Source organism: Tauraco erythrolophus, chromosome 4, assembly GCF_009769465.1.
Source record: "Tauraco erythrolophus isolate bTauEry1 chromosome 4, bTauEry1.pri, whole genome shotgun sequence".
Lineage (NCBI taxonomy): Eukaryota > Metazoa > Chordata > Aves > Musophagiformes > Musophagidae > Tauraco > Tauraco erythrolophus.
In genome coordinates this window covers 61,257,140-61,278,857 of record NC_141468.1, presented here as the reverse complement: position 1 = coordinate 61,278,857, position 21,718 = coordinate 61,257,140, and the positions used below count along the sequence as shown (strand labels likewise).

The 21,718-nt window shown below is 42.9% G+C and overlaps 1 protein-coding gene across 4 annotated transcripts in view; it reads right to left on the bottom strand.

Annotated features, from left to right (window-relative positions):
* RBFOX2 (RNA binding fox-1 homolog 2) overlaps positions 1 to 21,718 on the bottom strand; it is a 170,383-nt gene that overhangs the window by 4,269 nt on the left and 144,396 nt on the right. The window contains exons 6-12 of one of the 4 annotated variants that reach the window (XM_086610246.1): positions 17,724 to 17,816; positions 14,912 to 14,972; positions 12,490 to 12,543; positions 12,250 to 12,342; positions 11,010 to 11,142; positions 5,623 to 5,662; positions 535 to 611 (exon numbers count right to left, since the gene is read on the bottom strand). In XM_086610246.1, coding sequence (XP_086466372.1) covers positions 535 to 611; positions 5,623 to 5,662; positions 11,010 to 11,142; positions 12,250 to 12,342; positions 12,490 to 12,543; positions 14,912 to 14,972; positions 17,724 to 17,816 — 551 coding nt within the window. Of the gene's footprint in view, positions 1 to 534; positions 612 to 2,988; positions 3,032 to 5,622; positions 5,663 to 11,009; positions 11,143 to 12,249; positions 12,343 to 12,489; positions 12,544 to 14,911; positions 14,973 to 17,723; positions 17,817 to 21,718 lie in introns of all 4 variants that reach the window. The other 3 variants (XM_086610245.1, XM_086610248.1, XM_086610247.1) reach the window with 3 other exon arrangements.

Sequence of the window (21,718 nt, the reverse complement as noted above, 5' to 3'; positions counted from 1 at the left end):
ATGTGCCTGGCACATACTCTGAACATGACAGCGAGATGCAGTTTGAAACCAAAAAGGGTTATCATGTAATTCTCTTTTAACTCATGTCTCTTGTAAAGGAAAACGAAACCAAACCAAACCAAAACAAAAAAAAAAAGAAGAAAAGAAAAAAAGAAGGGTTGGAATCAGGTGTGGGAAGGGGAATGGCGTAACATTTATTAATCAAAATTAAAAACTAAGCATGCTGACATCTGGAGCTAGAACAACCAGCAAAGTCACCACGTTCAGACTCATATTGGCTAGTTCTATCCATCCCAGCATTCTCTTGGGACAGCAGTTCGCCCTAGGCTCTACCACAAGCTCAGTGAAGTACACAGCCTCAAGTACTAGAGCGTGCAGCCACAACAACCTGCTATTACGGAAACAGTCAGTCACCACTGGAGTTAACATTCCAACCTTAACGACTCCCGCAGCCTCCCACCCTCGCCCCCCGAAATGGCTCCCACCCTAGCCCTGTCCCACACCACAATGTTAATAATTATAACAAGCAATAACCCATCTGTTATATCAGAGAAGGGAACAGAGACTCCACTGAGAGATTTAGAGCGGGATGTTAACATTTCTTCAGTCAACTGCACAACAAACAAAAAAAAAAAAAAAACAGGAGAAATAATTCATTGGAGAAATGAAGTTAAGAAATAGCTGACATGTGTATTGCTTTTTAACCATGCACTGATGCAAAATTGAAGCTACTGTTAATTTAAAAAAAAAAAAAGTCATAGGATAGAGGTACACACGCACAGACAGACCCACTCAAAGTGGTCTGCAAATTCTACTTGTGTGTACTTCAAATAGAACCAAAAATGGGGATTATAATGGCCATGGTAAGTTCCTGTCATAGGAGCAATGAGCGTGGACAGCTGGGGGATTTCTGACACAGGGATGTATTTAGCATGACCAGCAGGTCCAAATACACCAAAACAAGGTGAAGAAAAGAGAAGGAAAGTTGTGACTAGTACTCATTACTTCGTAAATGTTTTCGCCAAGCTCTGGGACCACCAAGGAGCAAAGCAAACACTGTGCAGGTTGCCTTCCCCAGCTGATGTTCCTGTTCTCAGTAACCCAGGGCCCACCTACAATCCCATCAATGCGTCTAAAGCCCTGCTCAGCTTGTCCAATACACCAGTTATTTTCTCCTGCTACTCCTGTTCACACGCAACTTTAACTGGCATGCAGAGCTCATCCGTAACCTTAGCTACACAGTCCTACCACCCCAAGTGATTGCTGATGCTACTCACTTTAAGTACTTTAGTAAATATAAACTATAACAGAATAGAGCATCTTCAAACATAAACAACCATGTTTCTCAATAAAAGAAACAACTGGAGGGAGAAAAAAAAAAAAAAAAGGCCCTTGCTGGCTGCACCACACTCTTCCAGTGCCACAGCCAAACTGCAACAGAAGACACCACTGAGTGGCACAGTCCCTGAAACCCAGGACAGCCATGCAAACTCCCACTTCATCTATTGAAGTGAAGTGATTCCACAGGGACAGGTTTACTCATCCAGGTTCAGTTTTTAAAAGCTTTATCCTCGTCTCAAAAGAAACAAGTGCGGCTGAGCTTCTTGCAAAGATGTTAAGTCAGAGACGTTTCTATCGAAGGGATAGTTCAAACACTGCCTTGACAAGGAAACAGGGGAACTAAGGAAAAGGCTTATCCATTTTTACTGGGCAGTAGGCAACAACCAAAAGGACTGTCTAAATCAAGATTGGTCCTTTCCAGTACAGTCTGGATTGTCTGGGGAGCATGTGAGAGAGATGAACACAACCCTAAATGTTGTTTATATTAATTCAAGTTCTCTTTCTCTGGATATCCTGCCAGTGTTGCTGAGGCTGTGCTAAATCCCTTTCCCCGTGTGAACGTGTAGCGCCTGAGCCTATAGATCTCAATTGTCCAACAACCGTATATGCTCAAGTATTCACAAAATCCCAAATTTAAAATTACTCTTCTATGATGTTATCATCCTTGGCTCATCAACGAAGCAAGAAAACATATTTTTTCAAATCCCCTCTAACATTAGATGATGGCTTTTTCAATATTGCCATATATTCTCTGAAATAACACCAACATAGCAAAACAACATATATAGGAAGCTGCAATCCCAACTAAAGCAGCGTTCCAATTACTGAGCGTGTTAATGCAGATAAATGAGCATTTTAAGACTATACGGTTCAGCTCAAAATAAGTCCATCTTCTCTTCCACTCTCCAGGTCCGCATTAGGTGATCAATCCGATGAGAACATGAGGAAATCTAAAACTACAGCTTGCTATGTCAGTGTATTCTGTGGTATAAGCCTCTCTCTTCTTTTTCCCTTGCTGCTTTAGATGGGCGCACAAAGTGTGTTGCTGGTGCTCTTTACTCCGAAGAGCCTTTATGCCACTAAGACACAAGTGTTCCCACGCCCCTGCAGACACGTATAACTCATGGTACCAGTTAGATACGTTTGACCACCTGCCAGGTTTAGGCAGCGGGTCTAGTTTTAGGATCTTTTATTTGTCATATCTCAAAAATGTGTCTTCTCCACCCCAAACTGCCCTATAGCAGAAGTTAAGAAGCAGAAAGGGCTAGAACCGTTTCCAGTACTTCTGTATTAGAAGGGTGGCATACGTGCACCAGGAATGAGCATGAATGAATTAAAAGAGGTGACAGGACAACGGTGTCCATTGCAGCAGGTGCTTCTACATGGTAATGGGACAAGCATGACCTTGTTAACCCTTCCATTGAATTTATCTTATTATTTTTTTTTTAAATGAAATGCCACTCGGTGTGAGATCTGGACACACGCCGCCCTGCTACAGCGAGGGCACGGATCACACGTGAGTCTGCGCTGCCCTAAAAAAGCCTCTGTTCCCATCTCTAATGTGGTGCTGGAATGGTTAGTATAATTCAGTTTTTTCCACTGCAATCCACAATCTGATCGGTTGGCAGGTCACACTGGCACTCCTACCTGAGGTATTTTAGCGCTAATGATTGGTTCCTGTAAGACTATTCTATAACAGAACACAGGAAGAGCAGTTCAAAAAAACACAGCTGTGGAAAGAAACAATCATACAAACAGCCCACGGCGGGGCTCACCAGCCTTTTCTTTCCAGTGGATGCAAGCACGCTTTTCACAGGCAGGAGCGGTCTTCGCACAGGTGGGTTTGTTTGGGTTTCCCCCCCACCACCCAGATTGACCCCATTGTAGAAGAAAGATAACCTTTCTTATGATCCGAAATGAAGCCCTCTGCATCCTGGGGCAGGTTGTTTTATGAATTCAGGTGTCTTGCCAGAGTGGGACGCATCCAACAAGAGGTGGAATGCCTTCTTCACAGAAAGTGGCTAGCAGGATGGTTGCCCCAGGAAAGAAAAAAGGAGTGAGGAAGAGGAGGAGGAGGAAAATGAGAAAATTGGTGCATAACACATATGCGGAAAAAGCAGCCCAAACTTGGGACACTTGCCCTTCATCTTGCCGACCGCTATACATTCCCTGTCAGCTCAGCTCTCTTCCAGCCTTACTTGACACAACCCTACAGACTCAGAAGACCTAAGGGAATCTCAGTTTAACTTTCCCCTCCAGTCCTAACAGAAGGACCCTCAGACTTCCTTTCCACAATCTGGACAAGCCTTTCACAGCAACCACAGGGACCCAAGCACTGCAGTGAAAAGCACGACAAATCAGTGGGGCACAGGGACACTCTAATCATTCCACCTATGCCAAGCAAATTGTTTGGAAGGGTATCTTCATGTTTGGATTATGACAACTTTTTCCTGAGCTCCATCGGAGAGCTCTGGGCAGCAATAACAGGAAAAAGCACCACCATCTACCTTGATGAGTCCCCTCTTCTATTATCCTGCTTTCTGACAGCGAGACCAGAACCACCATCATGTTCTAACCCGACTTGGGGGCTTAGTTTTGTGTTAACGCGATGCTACCGCACAGCAGCACCAAGCGGTTGCAGGGATTCTTCATTACTGAAGTCTCGTCCTTAAAACATGTTAAATAAGCCTCTCCTCCCCACCTAGAATGGAAGCTCTGAAGGAGCTTTCTCAAAAGAAACAGGGAGTAGCCCTGGCCAGTCTTCCCTTTCAACGTGACAGCCTCTTATATGCCATAATCTGAGGGAAGAGACACCAAGCATTGCTCATTTGCTTGCTTACTTGCTGTAGCAAAGTCAGTGGTCTGTAAAGTTGGTGTTTTAGGAGCGAGGTGGGAAAACCCAGAACCCTCTGTAGTCCTTGACATAGTTTTATAAAGGAACGCTTGACTAGGCAGATCAATTTTTAAAGGGCTGTGCACACGACAGTAGATGTAAGGATGAAGAAACGCACCCAGTATCTCTATGCTCAGAGAACATGTCTTCCAACTGCTGTAACTGTGTTGGGAAAAGTGCCTTTACAAGACTTGACCCTCCATATAAGCCAACAAAATCCAAAAGCTAATTCCATCCACTATCTGGAGTCTAACCTCAGGGTCCTTTTTACAAATGTCAGGAGGTGCACCTTCAAAGGAGCGAGGATGCGAAATCCACGCCGACAACTGTGACACTACCCAAAACAAAACTTCCCCAGCTCCAAAGAGCTATTATGTGCAATACCACAAAAGGGAACTCTGCTAGAGCTAGGCAGGCCACAAGTTTCGATGGCAGTAGTGGACCTGAACATTTTGGGTTTGAAAGGCATATTCCTACCACAGCTGCTCTGCAACAGCTCTCCACTGGAGAGGAAACGGCGTTTCTCACTGGCCAGCCAGAATCCCTGCATCCACAACCCACCTACATACACAGATGCCCTGGAGATTTGCCATACAGACTGGCTAGGTAGGACAAAGATAATGACAGGACTAAGTCTCCTGTGGTAGCAGAGCTAATTCCCAGACAGGAGGAGGCTGCTGACTCTTCTAACTGAACATCTCCACGTATTTGTACTTTACAATTCCCCAAAGAGGTGAGAGAATCTAGCCTATTTAGGTACCGTTTCTACCAGCAAAATGAGATGTCAGTTTTTACTCTAGCAGCTCAGTCCCCATTTTTAATCAGTCCCAGTGTCTTCCCCAAAGGGATAATCTCCACATCCCAGTGGCACATGAACATTTTTAAACATACAGCTTGCTCGGTTTAGTGTAGGCTGCACAAATCAAACCTGAAAGGGCCCCAAGAGGGGAGAGAAAGGGGAGGGCGGAGGGGGAGAAGGAAAGGGAAGGTCTGAGGCTAAACCAGTCCTGTTATTTTTATATCCAAATTATGTAAACGAGAGAAGTGTTGAGAGAAATTTTAATTCGCTAATCGTCTCTCAGGTTGATTAGTAGCAGTGTGCATGTAGGGGACAGGACACCCAGTAAACTGGCCCTGGCAATGATCAGGAAACCCAAAGGCTTAGGTCTTGCACCCAGGGGCAAGCGCAGTGACAGAGAAGCATGCTTGCATTCCTAAATATATAAATATATATATATCCACAAGGAAGAAGAAAATTAAAGTAAATGATATTTCAAAAAACCAAACCAAACCAAACAAACCAACCAAAAGGAAATAAAACAAAACAAAACAAAAAAGGCTGGCTTGTCAGGGATTGGGGATGAGAAGGCTCCGGTGTGTGTACTTACATAGAGGTCAGCACCGTAAAATCCGTCCTGGTAAACCACACTGCAGAAAATCCACACAAAAACAAAAAAACAAAAAACAAAAAACAAAAGAACAGAAAACACATTCCGGTTATTGAGGACGGCAGCATGCACATGCGTTTTACACAGGCAGGTGATGTATGAATCCACAACCTGGGCTTTTGGCAGGAGCAAATCAGCGAGAGAATGTGTGTGCGCACGCACGCTAGACGGCTCCAAGTCATCTTCCATGGCATGCAAAGGGGCAAGGGGCGGGCAGAGGGGCAGACAGTATGCAAAGGAGAGAGGGAGGGGAACCACCATCTTGTACAATAAAAATAGACTCAAAAAGATCTGATGTCCTGAAGAAGAGAAACAAGGGTTTAGAAACCTCCACTCTGGTTATTCTCCTGGAATGATTTTCGTTACCCCCTAAACACATGGAAACATTGGCTTCATGAAAAGGGCTTGTGAAATCAAGGAGCCCCTCAGAAGGCATCCCACAGGGGCTGGAGTCACCTATGTCAGAAGCATGTTTCAGAAGAGTTGTGTAGGATTACGTATTTCGAGCTTCACAGGGCTGCATGACTTTGTTTCTGACATCCATACATCACCTGCTTTTACCCTGCACATTAGACATGCGATAAGATTTGGCTGATCACACAAGCATGCAAAGTATTATTATTCAGCATCTTAAAGAACCGATGCAACACCTCAGGAAAACAAGTCAATCAATTCTGATCAAAGTAAACACAGAGAAATGTAATTAAAAAGAAAAAACCAAAAATACCCACAATGCATTGCTTTCACAAGCAGAGATAATGAGCTAAAAAGGTTAGGCGACTGGTCCAAGGTCCGAGAATTGAAAGGTGCAGTGGGAGTCCCTGGTAGTAACGACCTATTCCACAGCAGAAAGGAGCAACTGGAAGGGTTTCCATGGGATGGTGCTTTTTTCTGCTTTAAGCCACAGTTATCTTTCTCTCAGAACTTCAAGCAGGAAAACTTTTAAACCAGAGCCTGGGGTTCCCAAAGAGCCACTCTTACCAGAGTATTTGCTAGCGTGAGACTATGCAGCTCGCTTTGGGGACAGGGGTCAGGGAAGGATGAGGAAGGAAGAGAGGGGATGCCCCCCACCCGTTGGAGTTCAGAAAGTGCTTCATAATGAGGAATTTCCTCCTGCTTTGTCCTCTGAGTAGCTCCACACAAACTCACTCAAGGCTTTAAAAAGCATTAGCCCCACCATGTGTGATGTTCATGGACCTGATGTGCATGACTTACCAGTAGCATTAAGGAAAAAGAAGGCATGGAACACTAGCTTTTCTTTTGATTATCATTTTTAACTCATCAGATGGAATGTGAAATGCTGCCAAGAGCCTGCCACTCTCAGACACCCAACTATTGTAAGGCACGCACACGCAAAAAAAAGCCCAGAGGATCTTGCCAAAATTCTGCATGCTATTACTAAAAAATAAAATAAAATTAAAAAATATAAACACCTGTTGCAGTGTTAGCTACTGCTTGAATAATTTAGTCTTGCTGTCTTCCCCAGGAAAAGTACAATTCATTCCCAATGGACAGAGTTACTACGGTCTCCAAGAGTGTGGGGAGCAGATATGAAGATAGAGACCCTTGTTAGACAAAGAGGGAGCCACTTCAGCAGGGAGAAGCAGGCCATAAGATCATGTCTGTTGAAGCTAAATTTTTACAATCACATAACAAGGAATTTGGCTCCTGGGGCAGTGACTTACATTGCTGGGTTCTCTATCTAGGACCAGGAGTGTTTTAGCAGTGATACTCCACCTGCTCCTGCAGGAAAGGCAAACGCATGACAGAGGAAGTGACTGTTGGTTTATGAACAGGTTAGCAGTTTTAACAGTTATTCCAAACACAATCAGCTGAATGAATATAAGCATTACCACATTGGATCAGGCCACTACTCCTGTAACTTAGAATCCTGTCAGCAAGAGATGCTAGCATCAGCTCTCCAGAGAAAACTGCAAAGAACACTAGTAACGGGTAAAGAGTAAGACTTCCTGAGTCCAAATAACCAAGCACACGTCCATCCTCTGTCTCTCCTTCAGTTAGGACTTGACTGACACCAACTGCCAGGGCTGAAATTTAGCAAGGTTTATTTACATGCTAGAGTATCCATATTTGTGATTCTTAATGCTGGCAAAAACTGAGAGAATTCCTTCATTTAAGAACCACAGAGACCATCCTGGTTATGTAGACTGACCAGAAGCATAAAGCAGCCCAGCAGTCCATCAGATCTCAGTGACATCTGCAAAAAGCCCACTAACTGAGCTAAAACACATCCACAAGAAAAAGAAATACGCTGGTTTTGTAAAGCAGTCATCATATCACTTAGGTGAACCAACAGTTGACTTTGTCGTACAAGGAACCAAAAAATCACTCCAAACCCCCAAAACTTCCTACCGCCTTATATCTAGTCTGACTTGCATCTACTCTTGCCTTTGAGACAGTGAACCTTCTATGTATTTACACTCCTAAACTATTCTTTAGTACGGCAAGCCTACTCTTTGTGTAGGTCCTTAATGACCATGAACAAGTCAATGTCTAACCTGTAGTTTGAGAAATAAAATTGATCAAGCTTATTCAGTTTTGAGAGTTTTACAGTAGGCAAGCTTTTTTTGAGGCTGACTTAATTCTTACAGCTTTTGGTCTGAAGTGTAACTTGTCAGCATTTTTCTTCAGAAAGCATGGCCGCTACAAATCAGGGCAATGTTCCAGTACAGGTTTTACTCGTGCTATATATCAGAGGTTATAACGTCTCCCTACTTCCACTGAACGCTGCCTCGGTTATAAATGGAAGGTTGCATTTGCATTCTGAGGTCAGGCTCAGGTGACTATCTAACATCCTCTCCAATGGTCTGAGCGATTGCTTTCTAAGGTGTGAATAAACATCCATGTTCATATATAAGTATGTACATTCCACACATGCCTTAGTAAATCTTACTTTGAGTTCTTGAAATAAATGTTAAAACTATTAAGAATGATATGATTTCTTGCACATTCCTCTGGAGTATCTAGCACTAGATGCTGTCAAAACTTACTCTAACCTGAATAGCTCTCAGGTCTGATCCAGTATGGCAATTCCAATAAGCTTTTGTTAATCCACGTTCTGGGTGTTTTGAATTCTGCCAGGCTCTCAAATGCAGCGATACCATTAAGTTTTGTAACTTAAACATCACTGAGGTTTGTGAAAACTAGTTCCTTCTACCAGGTTTGAGTTAACCTGCAGCTTACATTATTCACTATGTCTTGATCTCTCATGTGTTGCTGACTGATATTATGGTGTCATCTTTTCACTGGCAAGGAAGAAAGCAAATGATGCAGGGTACGGTGTCAGGAATGTGTGCCTGCCCCTGACTCCATGGAGGTCAACAGTGCCCATGTGGAGCGGTGGCTGTCCTACAGGTTGCTGCAACATGGAACTCATTTAGTATTATTCCACGAGGAATCAAATTCCCTTTACAGAATGTCTTGTAGAGATTCAGACTATGATGACAATAAAGACCAGAATGAGTCAATTACATCCCGGTGCTGGGGACTAGGGACAGTTCTGGACCATTTGTGAATCCATCTTGTTTACTGCTACCCTGCAAATGTTTACTGGATAGTAGCTGCCCACGGAGACATGAAATCAGCCAGCAGGGTCAGACAAACTCAACGTAATGTAAGTAAACACAGTCATGAGACAGTATTTGGAAAAGATAATCATTGGAGCCTGGCCCATATTCCGAACAGAAATAAACCTTCTATACTGGACTCAGGCTGGATTTGTATCAAAGACAAGCCTAGAGTCCCTCCCAGTGCGCCACTCGTGACAGCCTCTTGCTAGGAATGCTCCAGATCTTACTGCCAGGGATGAAGAGCACATCCCCCCTCCCCGCTGCAAGTATATCACATTCTGCTAGACGGCAGCACTTAGCTCAGCTTTGCTTCTGTTTTACTGTGGAGCATTTCCTAATAAAACCAGGCTGGATCATTTTTTAGAGCAACAGACAGATAAGTTGCAAGTCAGAGGCTACAATTAGAGGATACAGAATATGAACTAGGAGCAGTGGCGAAAAAAGATGGATCTGAAAACCCAGAGAAACACTGTTTGGAAGGCCAATGTGTTCAGACAAGAGATTTCATTTAAGTCTTCCAGTGAATTAAATACAAACATTGCCAGATTTGCCAGACAGCAAAGCTAGATAGATACATGACCACTGCAGCTTAGTTCTTTAAACTCCACTTTAAATATCAGACTGGACTCTGAAAAGAAAGGGCCACAGTAACTCTCACCGCTAAATCTGCTACAGAAGGTATTGCAAGCTTATCCAGCATATATCAGGCCAGCTCCTTGCACTGATGTGTGTAGCTTCCACCTCCATTTTTAATAAATTAAGATTTATAATTTATTTTCTTCCCTTTTCGGGCTAGTCTAAACAAAAAAAGGTCAGTCCGCTTCTCTGTGTTGGTGGACTCGTTCCTACTCCTATTCTTTCTGAGAACGTTGCCCGGAAAATACAGCAAGTCAAACTCCAGAGACAGTCAATATGCATAAAGCATCCTGAAAATGAGGAACAAAAAAAGACAGCTTGGATGGGATTTGCTGATATATCTCTGGTTCCATCACACTTAAACAAACAAAAACCCACAACAAAATTCACATATGAACCTAGTTGCCTGTACTTTTAAACAGCAAAATACTCTTTAGTAACAGCATCTATTCCACTGCATTACTAGTGAAATTCAGAGGGCAAAGAATGCTAAGGCCACACATTCACCATTGCTTCATACAATGGTTAGAAGAACATTTCTCTTTTGTTCTCCCTATATCCCAAACACTCCCAGCTTTAAATTAATGGACTTGATTAATCTTTGTTTTAAACCTTTTTAAACCGTCTCCAACAAAGAAAGCAAATCCATTGTGGGTAACTGGCTCTTCTGTGTCCTACTGCCAGATGGTGAGGCATGAAGGAAATGAATATTATTCCTCATTCCTGAATACGAAAACACAAATGGAGCACAAAGAGCAGAACTTTTTAGGAAATTTTAGACCTTCTATCTTTGCGTCCTTCTCAGCAGCGCTATAATGTGTTGGGTCAATGGATGACGAATACCAGGTAGATGAATTGAGAAATTGTAAGGAGTCCATCAGTGCTTTAAGCTGTTGCAAGTACTGAAAATTGTTTCAGTCAAGAACTTAATGTGGAAAAATTTAGATTTGCCCCCACTGGATGCCACAGTGTGCAGAATGCTCTGGCACTACCAATTATCCTGACTCTCACCATCCAGACAATTTTAGTTATTTTTTGGTTAACCAATCAGCTATTTGACACGGTTGTGCAGAGCACTCCGCTCTTGTGACTAGTGCTTACCCTGGGTAGGCAGGGATGGCTGTGGGAGGTACTGCCCGGACTGCCCCATACACTGTCCTTCCTCGGCCCCTCAGATGGGCTCCCCGAAACGCGGCTGCTGTGGTGGCTGCTGTTGGATAGGGGAAGCCTGGAACTGTAAAGACAGACAAGGTAGAGGGTGAAAAGGATCCAAGCTCTTGCTCAGAGAACAACCGTCTGCTTCAAACAAAGTGACACAATAGCTCCACAGCGGTGGGACATTTTGCATCAGTCCTGCAGAGGGGCATGCTTATAACCCAGCAAGCATCTGATACATACTTCCTGCTACACCATGGCCTTTAGGGGAAGAGGGGTTGCAGAGAGGTTTGGCATGCAAGAGGTTAATGCTTTGGCATGCCTCACCCACCACAAACAGGGTACAAATCCCCCCGCCTTTTGACACCGCCATGCAGTCTGGTTAGAGTCCGAGAAGCGCAGAGAGTTACTATCAATATAGCAGGCGGCTCTTCCAAAACTGCAGAGGCTCTTTAAAATAATTTGTCAAGAGGCCCTTAAAGTCAATCAACTTACATCAGTCTCTTCCCTCCTTTCCCCTCCCACTCTTTGCCACCCAATCCTCTGTATGTTCATTTTAAAGCCTGAAAGACAAGATAGCCCATATAACAGCAGCAGAAATTTCCCATAAAGTGCCAGTTTACTGAAAGCCCACCTTCATTTAACAAGCGTGACCAATAATAACTGGCTCCATGTATGGGGCCTGCCTTATTACGCTTTACACTGGAGTAAACTGGCTCGTGATGAAGTGATGTAAAACCTCAGAGGCATCTGCAAACACGTAATAAACAGATACCGAGAGGGAAGAGTCCCAGGGCACAAACCCAACCTAACGTGCGTCCAGGTGCATGCCACCGGGGGCCCTGCAGACTCGCGGTTTAGCAGCTTGTATAATATGTACTTTCGGGATTTGTCTGTTTGGTTTCTTTGATTTCAAAAGAAGGAGGGGAACATGGGAATGGCCTATTCCTCACACACACCCTCCCCTTGTTCTGCAGCTTCCTCGTCGCTCAGAAAGACCCATTCACCAGTACAGAAACAGACTGCAGATGAACAAGTTACAGCCACTGCACAGTGTACTTTGGCTCGAGGTAAACTCATTCCCGTCCTTTCAAGTATATATTATACAGACTGGAGAGAAGAAGGGTAACAGGTCATCATTAACTCAAGCACAGTAACAATACAGGGGCCAACGGGGGCTACTTACTGATTAAAGGAATGTAAGTGTTAATACCCCCCCTTCCTGACAGGGGCACTGCGGCGTCATTGCCCAGCGAGACATCTGCTTGAAAGCTGGACGCTAATTTAATTTTCAAAAGAATAAAAAAAAAACAAAACAAAACACAAAACAAACGTAAAAAGGTTATAAAGAAACAGCAGATTGAGAACATAAACAAACACCACTGCAGTTAAATGGCAGAAGTGGAAGTGTCTACTTAAGCTCTACCTGCATATAACTCAGGGCCGTACACCGCTCCAACCACAGGACTCAACTTCCAACCTGAAACAACAAAGACTGCAGTGAATGCCAAAATCTACACCAAGAGAAGGAGCGGGCAGCGTGGGTAGGGGGAAACCATCTCTTGCGTGCACCCCAGCATCACATGCACAGCTCTTTCCAATTTCTGCTTCGCCTCAATCCCCCTTGGTGTAGATGGAGGCCAACTGCCTTTTTCTAATGTCAGATTCTAGGTGCTGTATCGGAGGGAACAGCAAAACGTCAGCTGATCCGCAGCGCGGCAGAGGCACGGCTGAGGGAATGCCAACTAACCTTATATGCATATTCGCCACAAGCACTGTGCGACCCTGCGCTCCCCTGCATGAACCTTGCTGCCAGCTCCTCCAGCTCCTCCCTGCTTGCACCAGGATCACTGCAGATCCAAAACCGCTCTTAAAGCCACCTGACACCATCATCCCGGGCAAGTCAATTTATAGCATAATTCTCAAAACACCCTTCTTCTGTCTTATTTGCTAGTGATCTGCTAATAAGCAACGGTATCCAAATTACACCACTATAGTGCAGAAAAGCAATTCAATCTATTCGGCTCACATTTTCTCCTCTATGTTATTTTAGTATTTCCTGTCTCCTTTATGCTGCTTTTCAGGTGAAAGCCCTCCCAGATAATTGATTTTAATATCATCTGGATAATTGGTGAGAACTGCAAATTATCACATAAAGCCTACAAGAGAACAGTGCTTAAAGAAGTCACCACTGGGGTATGAGGAGGAACACATTCCCCAGTCAGATCTAGACACGTATCTGTCATTCCCCCCCACCTTTCTATTAAGGGAGAGAAGCAAGGGGTGTAAAGCTAATACCATGATCTGGGCCAGCTTTCACAAAGCAGTTCTTTCAGGAAAAATCTCAGCTGTTCAGCTAGCAATCACACAGGTATTTTTGTTTAAATAAGTCCATACCCGTCCTCTGTCTTGGAGTCCTAATGCACTTACTGAGCTTTAACACCTCTAACCAGCCTAGAAACCATACAAACAACCTTGTGAACTGCGGCCCATCAACACCGTCCCTTCACCTGCTAGCAGAGCATCCATGCGAGATGCAACGCACGCTCCCTCCACAAGACTGGGCACGCTACCGCTGCGTTGCCCACCTTGATGGCAAAAATACTTGAGTGGTGGCAATGAGAGGACTGGGATCAACCCTCAGATTTAGTAAGTCGTACGACCACTCATCCGTATGCCTTAAGCCTGGCTTAATACTAAGTACCTTCGCGTAGCTTTAAATTGCTGGCTGTGAAAGCAAAATATTCCTGCCCATTATCAGCGTTTCATGAGTAAGCCAAGCTTTGTTACCAAACAGTCACATGCATTTTCTGCCCTTGTTTTCAGTACAACATAACATGGCTGTGTTGTCTGTTACTACAAAATCTCCTGTTCCTTTCAAACACAGACTCAGAGTGCCAGCCTTTCTGCCCGCCCTTTCACCAGATCTGTAACCAAAACCTAAATTTGCCAAGAGCCACACAACAAGTCAGTAGCAGAGCCACAAATAAAAGTCTTATCTTCTGACTTCTGAGTCCTACCATTGCAACCAAAACAGATTCTCACACTAGCAACTACCTATATGCAGCTTCCTGCCTTGCTGAAGCTGTATGGGAACATTTTCAGACCAAAAAGAGGTTTTTCTGCCTGTTTCAGGACAACGACTCAGATTCAAAATCTCTATCAAAGCAGCATTCAGTTCTGTCGGGAGAACTACTTTTTTTTTAATGCTATATATGCCTATGCAATAAAATCACTGCACAGACAGAAGAACCAAGATATCCTGATGACACAGTATTCTTCATTACCCAAACAACTTGGTCTTTCTCTTTTCAGGTTCACTGGAAAACAACTGAACGCAGGTGCAGCCTGGAACAAAAAGCGAGCAAACAAGCAGCGCAATGCCTCTGTTTTCCCGGCTGCTTGGGGACAGCTGTACTTTTACAGTTAGAACCTAAACTGAGATATATCCAATTATGTACCCTAAGTTCTAATTCCGCATTCATATTTAGGTATCTGCGTGATGGCAATGAGACTCGGGAGCACCGCACATCCCACTGTACAGCATCGGCTTGCAGTAGTGGCAGGAAACCCATCTATCTGTCCTTAGCTTCTTTTCCTAGCTTGGTCACACTGGCCATGTCACTACTCCTCTGTCCCCACTTCTCCATCTGTAACATAGTATTCCTCCATAAACACTTTGGAATTATACTGAAGGACAATGATATAAATTAGGGTTTGTGGGTTTTTTTTTTGTTTCTTTTGCGGTTTTCTTTTGGTCCTGAGGAGAGGCCACGACTCTTCCCTCACCAGGAAGCTTTTGTCTTCCTTCAAACCTTTCAGCTCATCGTTAGTACAGTCTCTCTTACCATTTGCATAAGGTGTGACCATCTTCTTATTGGTCATCACTCGTGCTGTGGCGTTGTTAACCTAAAAGTAAGAAAGGGTAGGGGGAGGAGAGGGAAGGAAGCATAGGACATTAGGAAAAATGACGGAAAACTCTCAGATACCACACACACACACTATACTTCTCTGAGCAAAAAAAATAATTTAAACGACTAATTTTACAATAATGCAAACTTTAAATTACTTTTAACAGTTGCCATTTAATTATTAAAAAGTTACAGCTAAACGTGGCACTTTAAAATTATGCATTAAACAAAAGGCCAACGAGAGTAAAGTGCAGATTCTCAGCCACCCTGCCACCCCTTGGCACAGGCTTATTTTCAGCTCATTGATCAAAAGGGCAAAACTTCAGAGGTTTTGTCCAGGTTCTGTTTGAGAGGCAGCGATAACTTCTGCAGTCCAGGGCAGGGGAACTGAACCAGGTGATGCACAAGCTGACTTGTTTCTCAAGCTCACCGTTGGAACTGGGGCCCAGCAGATCACTCGCAGGTGTACTTTTTAGATAGAAAAAGGTAGTCTGGGGTCCATCAGCTTTAGATTTGAACTGCCAAGGCTTGAGGAGATTTTTGGAATGCCACCAAGCGTTTGGATGGTGTACGTTCACCAATTTCTTGCCCATCATTTTCAAATCTTTTTCCAGATTATTTTTGACTTGTCTCAGATCACATGGAGCAAAAAGAGGAAACATAGCAGTAGATCTGGGTCTTTTTTTGTTTGTTTGTTTTATTGTGCCCTCCACCCTCTTTACAGAGCTCTGCATAGTTCCAAGCGGTTTGATTGCTCAAGCAAGTGGGGTGTTACCACAGAGATGGTGCTGATAAAGAAAAGATGGACCAGTTTGGAAGCCAAGTTACTGCAGCCCCGTGTCAGACAGCCTCAAAGTTCCTGCAAGGAGGGTGAAGTCTTTATACAACATCAGTAATTTATCAAAACCCAAGCCAAATGGGAATTGAGGCCAGGGTGAAGAAGGAGGGGAAAAAAAAAAAAGGGCTATAAAAATAAAAGCTGCTCTAGGCCCTTGAGACTTACTGATGGTGAGCGTAGGTGGGGTGGAGAGTCTGGAGCTACATTTACTCTCGTTACAGCCCCAAAACAATAGAAACATTACACATTTAAAAAGAAAGAATGGGAAACAACAATGATGAGACTGAGAGCATGCAGTTAAACACACACAGATAAAAGAAAGGAAAAAAAAAAAAAAACAAACCAAAACCGAACCACAATTGATTCAAGAGGGTGGGGAGGGGAGGAGGGAGGAGATAGGGTCTCACAGACAATCATTAAGATGGAGCGAGTGCCTGAAATCAGCTGCTACAGCAAAGTGCAACACAAGCACTTAAAGGAAAAATTGCCAGAACCGATCAGAAACCACCAGTCAGCAAAGAGACCAACAGCTGCATTTAACTGAGTAAAGAAATAAACCGGGGAGGGCAGGGAGAGAGAGAAAGAAAAAGAGAGAAAACAAACAGTAACAGCTACAAACAGGTCTCAGAAAGAGAGCAGCAGAAATAAGGGGCAGGAGAGAGAGAAAAGAGGAAATGGGTGCATTAATAAAAACCAGCCAAACTGGAGTTCAGTAACTCTGAGTAAGATGTGCAAGGGGAAATTACCATGAAGTCAGTAATCAAACAGCTCAGACTGCTACAAAACGATATGTACATCCAAAGTCCAGGCGGCATTACTCAACAGCATTGAAAATAAAAGGGGGAGAAGGGGGAAGGGGGTGGGTGGGGACAACAAGTCAAATCACATTTCGTAGTGTTAATGTGAGATGGCAGATGGATTTTTTCTTTCTTATTTAATTTTGGTTTTTTTTTTGTAATTTTAAGAAAAATTAAAAAAAAAAAAAGCTTCTTCTCTAGCGCTTTTGTTTCACTTACCGCCAACTCGTACCATCGCCAGCATTGTGTATAGTTACCATGGAAAGAGTGAGTCAAGTGAAGGGCCCTAAACGCTAAACCATTGAAAAGGGAAATAAAAAAACAAAACAAAAAAAAGCAAAATATGCAGACATCTTACTCAAAAACGGTGGCTTTTTTGTTTTCATATTTGTACTTTTTTTTTTTTTTTTTTAAGAAAGAGGGAGAGAGGGAAGACGCCAGTTAGCCTTCAACACAGTGGAATACCAAACTGGTCAACACCAGACATGCCCAATACATGGCCACATTGGCCAGCCAACTCCCCTGTGGTGAAAGCGAGAAACGTTAAGGATTAGCCTTCACCGAGCTGACTCTTGACCATAGGCAGGTCAAGAAACCAGTGGTGTGTATAGCTCAGCCCACTCCAGGCTTCTGCCCTGGGTCTCCCCTCCCCTCCCACCATGGGCATCATCTCACACCTGCGTGGAGGAGAACTGGCCTCGGAGGAAAGAGAGGATACTGGCTGGCCCCCTGCTTTCTTTTTTGGACACAGAGTTAGAAGTTGGACAGTACTCTTTCAGTTAGTTTTGTTCAGGCCTGGTAACAGGAAATCGGAGCCTCGCAAACTGAAGCAAAGGAAAAATCAAGACAGCAGAAGGGCAAAAATTTGGAGTGGAGGGGGAAAATAACTTAATAAAAGAAGAAAGAAAAGAAAAAATACCCAAAACAACAATAAAAATATTCCATAAGGGGTGTAAACTTTTATACATTTCAGTGCAGGGAGGTGAAGGACACAGACACAAACACACACGCACACACGAGACTAGGATTCAAATGTGAAATAAGTGAGGCAAGACACAAAAAGAAATCAAAAGAATAAATATAAAGAAGAAATTGAATTACTGAAGACATGCACCTCGATTTTACGGCCCTCTACCACGGTGCCGTGTAATTTCTCCCTGGCCCTGTCTGCATCAGCACTATTCTCGAAAGTTACGAACCCGAATCCCTGCATGCAGCGGGAGAAGGGGGGAAAACATGCACATCGTTATATATTGAAATACTGATCTCTAGGTAAATAGAGAAAAAATATCACAGTATGAAATCAACATCAGCACAACTCAGCAATAACCTCCTAGAGTCACATTGTTGGTTCATGCATGTTTCATAAATGAAAGAAATTAAATTTGATAAAATAAAGGAACTGTAATCATAATAAGAATAATAAGAGTAATTAAAAAAAAAAGAAAACATAAAAGCAATTGAGGCCAGACCAAAAAAGAAGTACAAAGTTACTCGAGACAGTTTTTGTTTTGTTTTGTTTGTTTGTCTAAAAACATTAAATCCTGCTCCGACATAGGCAAGCTTGTCAAGCCCAAGCAGGGCTTCTCTCCCCTCTCCTAATTAACACGCATGCTTCACAGGACCCCCCGCCCGCCCCAGACACAGTACAGGGCATCAACACTGAGCAGCACTTCGTTCCCTTGAGAAACTGCTACGAGAAGCTAGCGGCGATCTGAGTTCACGCCTGGCACCAGGAATTCTGCGAAGCTTTGGGCAAATCAAACACTGAACTTTGTTTTTCCCACCTGTAAAATGGAGACAATAATAATTACCTACCTTAGAAAACTGTTGAGAAGAAGGGCTGTTTGTAAAGCATCCCTTGTATGCTCTTCGGGGCACAGCTGATGTCTACTCCTATGCCTGTAACTTCCCTAATAACGCATGAGGCCCTGAAAGTAAGCAGGGCTTCTAGATGGCACCATCAAATAAACATCACTTAACATGAATATTTATAGTATCACATATTCTAGTTTCAAAATTTTCCTATCTATGAGTACTGTGTTGGACTTGGTGTAAATCTAAACGCCTAAATACTGATTCATCGGTAAAGGTAGGTTTTGTCTGATACTCCTGACCTACTGCTACCTCCCTCCCACCCTGCCACCCATCTTACTTGGCTTTGTTCTGAGATGGCAGCCTCTGTGCCACAGACAGTAACAAACCTCTGCCTGGTTAGACCGTGAAGTTTGAGAAAAATTGACGTGCCCTGCTTGGAGCAACCGCAAAGGCTTGAGGACTACTGAAACGTCCCTTTATTTAGACGCATTTAGGTTTACCGCTTCCACGAAGGCACGTGCAACGTGCCTGTCCTACATGCTCACGCTGCGGCCAACTCATGCAGTCACGTAATGGGGCAGGGTAAGAGATCATGCTTCCTTCCATGGAGATGTGTGCACTGACATTAAAACAGAGCCAACGTGACTAAGCGAATTAGGATTTTAACCAGTAACAACTGGTACGTTACTACAGACAGCTGTGATGAGATATTCTTCATGCCATGACAGAGATCAGGGCCAAAAAAAAAACAAACCACCCAACCCCCCCAAAACCCCAACTTTGTTGCACTCCGCTTTTAAGGTATCTTAAGAACAGAAGGGTGACTGGCTCCTGTGGCTTGTTATAAAACAAATATCAGTTTAACGTACAGAGAGTAGTCTCTGCTGGCTCTGATACCCTCAGGAGCAAGAAGAACAAAGCTCTCATTTGATGCAATGGAAAATCCTGATGTTAACTGCAGGGGAAGGTGATGTGAGTGATATACAGCATGCAATGTCAGGGAAATGGCATGCTGGCCTCACGGCCCTCTCCATGCAGCTCGAGGTCAATACATACTGACTGGACCCCCCCCAAAAAATCCCATCTTGATTTCTATGCACTGTTAGCAACAAGACAGAAGCAAGCCATCATTCTTCGAGTGCTTTTAAAAGGTCTTTACAATACTAATCTTAAAAAGCCCAAGTCGTTTGCACATGCTGGCCTTTATCATCCACAGCTCAGTTTCCAGCACAAAACCGCTACGCATTTGTAAGATGCAGGCTGGCTTTTTCTCTTCTACCTTCCCCCCCCCCCCCCCCCGAATAGCAATCATAAAAGAACTTAGCCAAGCACTGCAACATAGAGATCAACAAGAGCACTCCTTTGGGCTCCAACCCAATAATGTAAAGCTTCAGATAAGTTCATTTCTCCAGCTACAAATAAAAAGCTATATAAATAACAAAACTGATGCCTTTTTCAGAACAGCATAAAAAATTTCTGTTTAAATGAATTAAAATTGGAGCTACAAGAGATCCGGGCTAATAAAACAGCCCAACCGCATATAACTCTCAAATATGTTGCAGGGAACCAGGGGGGGTGTGGGGGGGTGTAATAGCAAAGCTGATAATGAAGGGACAGAGTATCCTGTCTGCTTCAAAGAACCCCTACAGAGAAAGGCAAGACTGAGAAATAGAGCAACACCTTTCCCTCTGGTTCTATATAATGGAGAAAAAAGCGTCTTTAAAAGGGTGGGGGAGGAGCAGAGGTAAAGATTGCAACAAGAATCTCTATTTCCCTCTTCTCTTTTTACATTAAAATTTCTGTTTGTTCTAGACAAGTCTGTAGAGACTGAATGAAATTTATGTCTTCGGTGATGATGTGAACTGAAAGCTGGAGAGCAGAGGGAAGGTAATTTTTTAGACATTAATCTGTGCAGACTAGAACCAAATTAAGACTATTTTAAATTCACATTTGTTTGCAATTAATGAAGTCTGTACAGGATTTTTAAAACCACATTATCATTAAGTATCTTTAAGTTGATTAGGAATTTTCACTATTTTTAATGAGTTAACTCAAGGTACAGTACAATCCACATGCAGACTATTTGAAAATAATTAACAATGTGAATTAAAACAGAATTAATCTGATTCTGAACAACATAACTAATTAACCACATTTTTTTTTATTGACAGATCCATCCTTAGCTTGTGCAACTCTCTTTGTTGAGAGCCATTTAATGTCAATGCTGATTTAACACTTTACACAGTTGACTATAGCAGTCAGTATTTGTGCCCCTTAGTTTGTCTTCTTAATGCATCTCTTAGATATTCAAATTTTCATCATGAAAAATAGGTGAGCCATGCTTGACATTTTTGTTATTTCTAAGTTTAAAAACTAGCAATTATATATACATATTTTTGATGTGGGAGAGAAAAAAAAGCACATACATATAATTTTAAATCCTGCTCACAGATGACCTGTAAAGAATAGGGATTAATTTATACCTAAATACATATACAACAAACAATTCTCAGTTTTCCCTCCCAAGGTTGTCTTGCCCTTGGGAGAAAAAAAAAGAAAAAAAAAAAAAGGCAGATATCCAATATTTACTAGCTTAGCTTTACAGCAGGTACTGGTTTGCTCCATAGAAGCAGGTATGGAGTCAGAGGAAGGGAAGATACAATCCTGGGTAAAAAAGAGACTTAAGGTTTCTAAAATTTGGATTACACAAATAGCTTGGGTTTAATTAGGCTGTTATGATAATAAGGCTGAAATCTTCAACAATTCCTCTCCACCAGCAACTGCCAGGAAATCCTCCCAAGCAGAAAGTAAGTTTAAGCCTCAATGTACTCAGCAAACATCAAATAACCCCTGTAAACATTTTTAGGACTGGTGAGTAATTTTACAGTGCCAGACTAACCCCTTTTTACCCAAAGGTATATTCAAAGGGCCTGAAGAGACCGAGTAACTGCCACCCTTTTAGTCTGGCCTCAGACTCTGCAATAAATAACAAGCAACATGATGAGCAGTGAGAAAAAAAAAAAATGTATATATATAGTATTTGAACGTTTCCATCTCTGAAGAATGAGAAAGAAAATTTACCATGTAACCGTAAAGGGAGAAATCAAAAGCAGACGGTTCTCCTGGGTGTGGCCAGAACACAGAAATTAAACAAAAAACAACGACAAAAAAATAAAGTAAAATAAAATAAAAAAAAATAAAATAAACCAAAGAAAACTAAACAGAGCCCCTTGAAATCCATGCATTGTTAACCCTTTGTTTGTCACAGAGTTTAGACCAGTCACCTCAGCA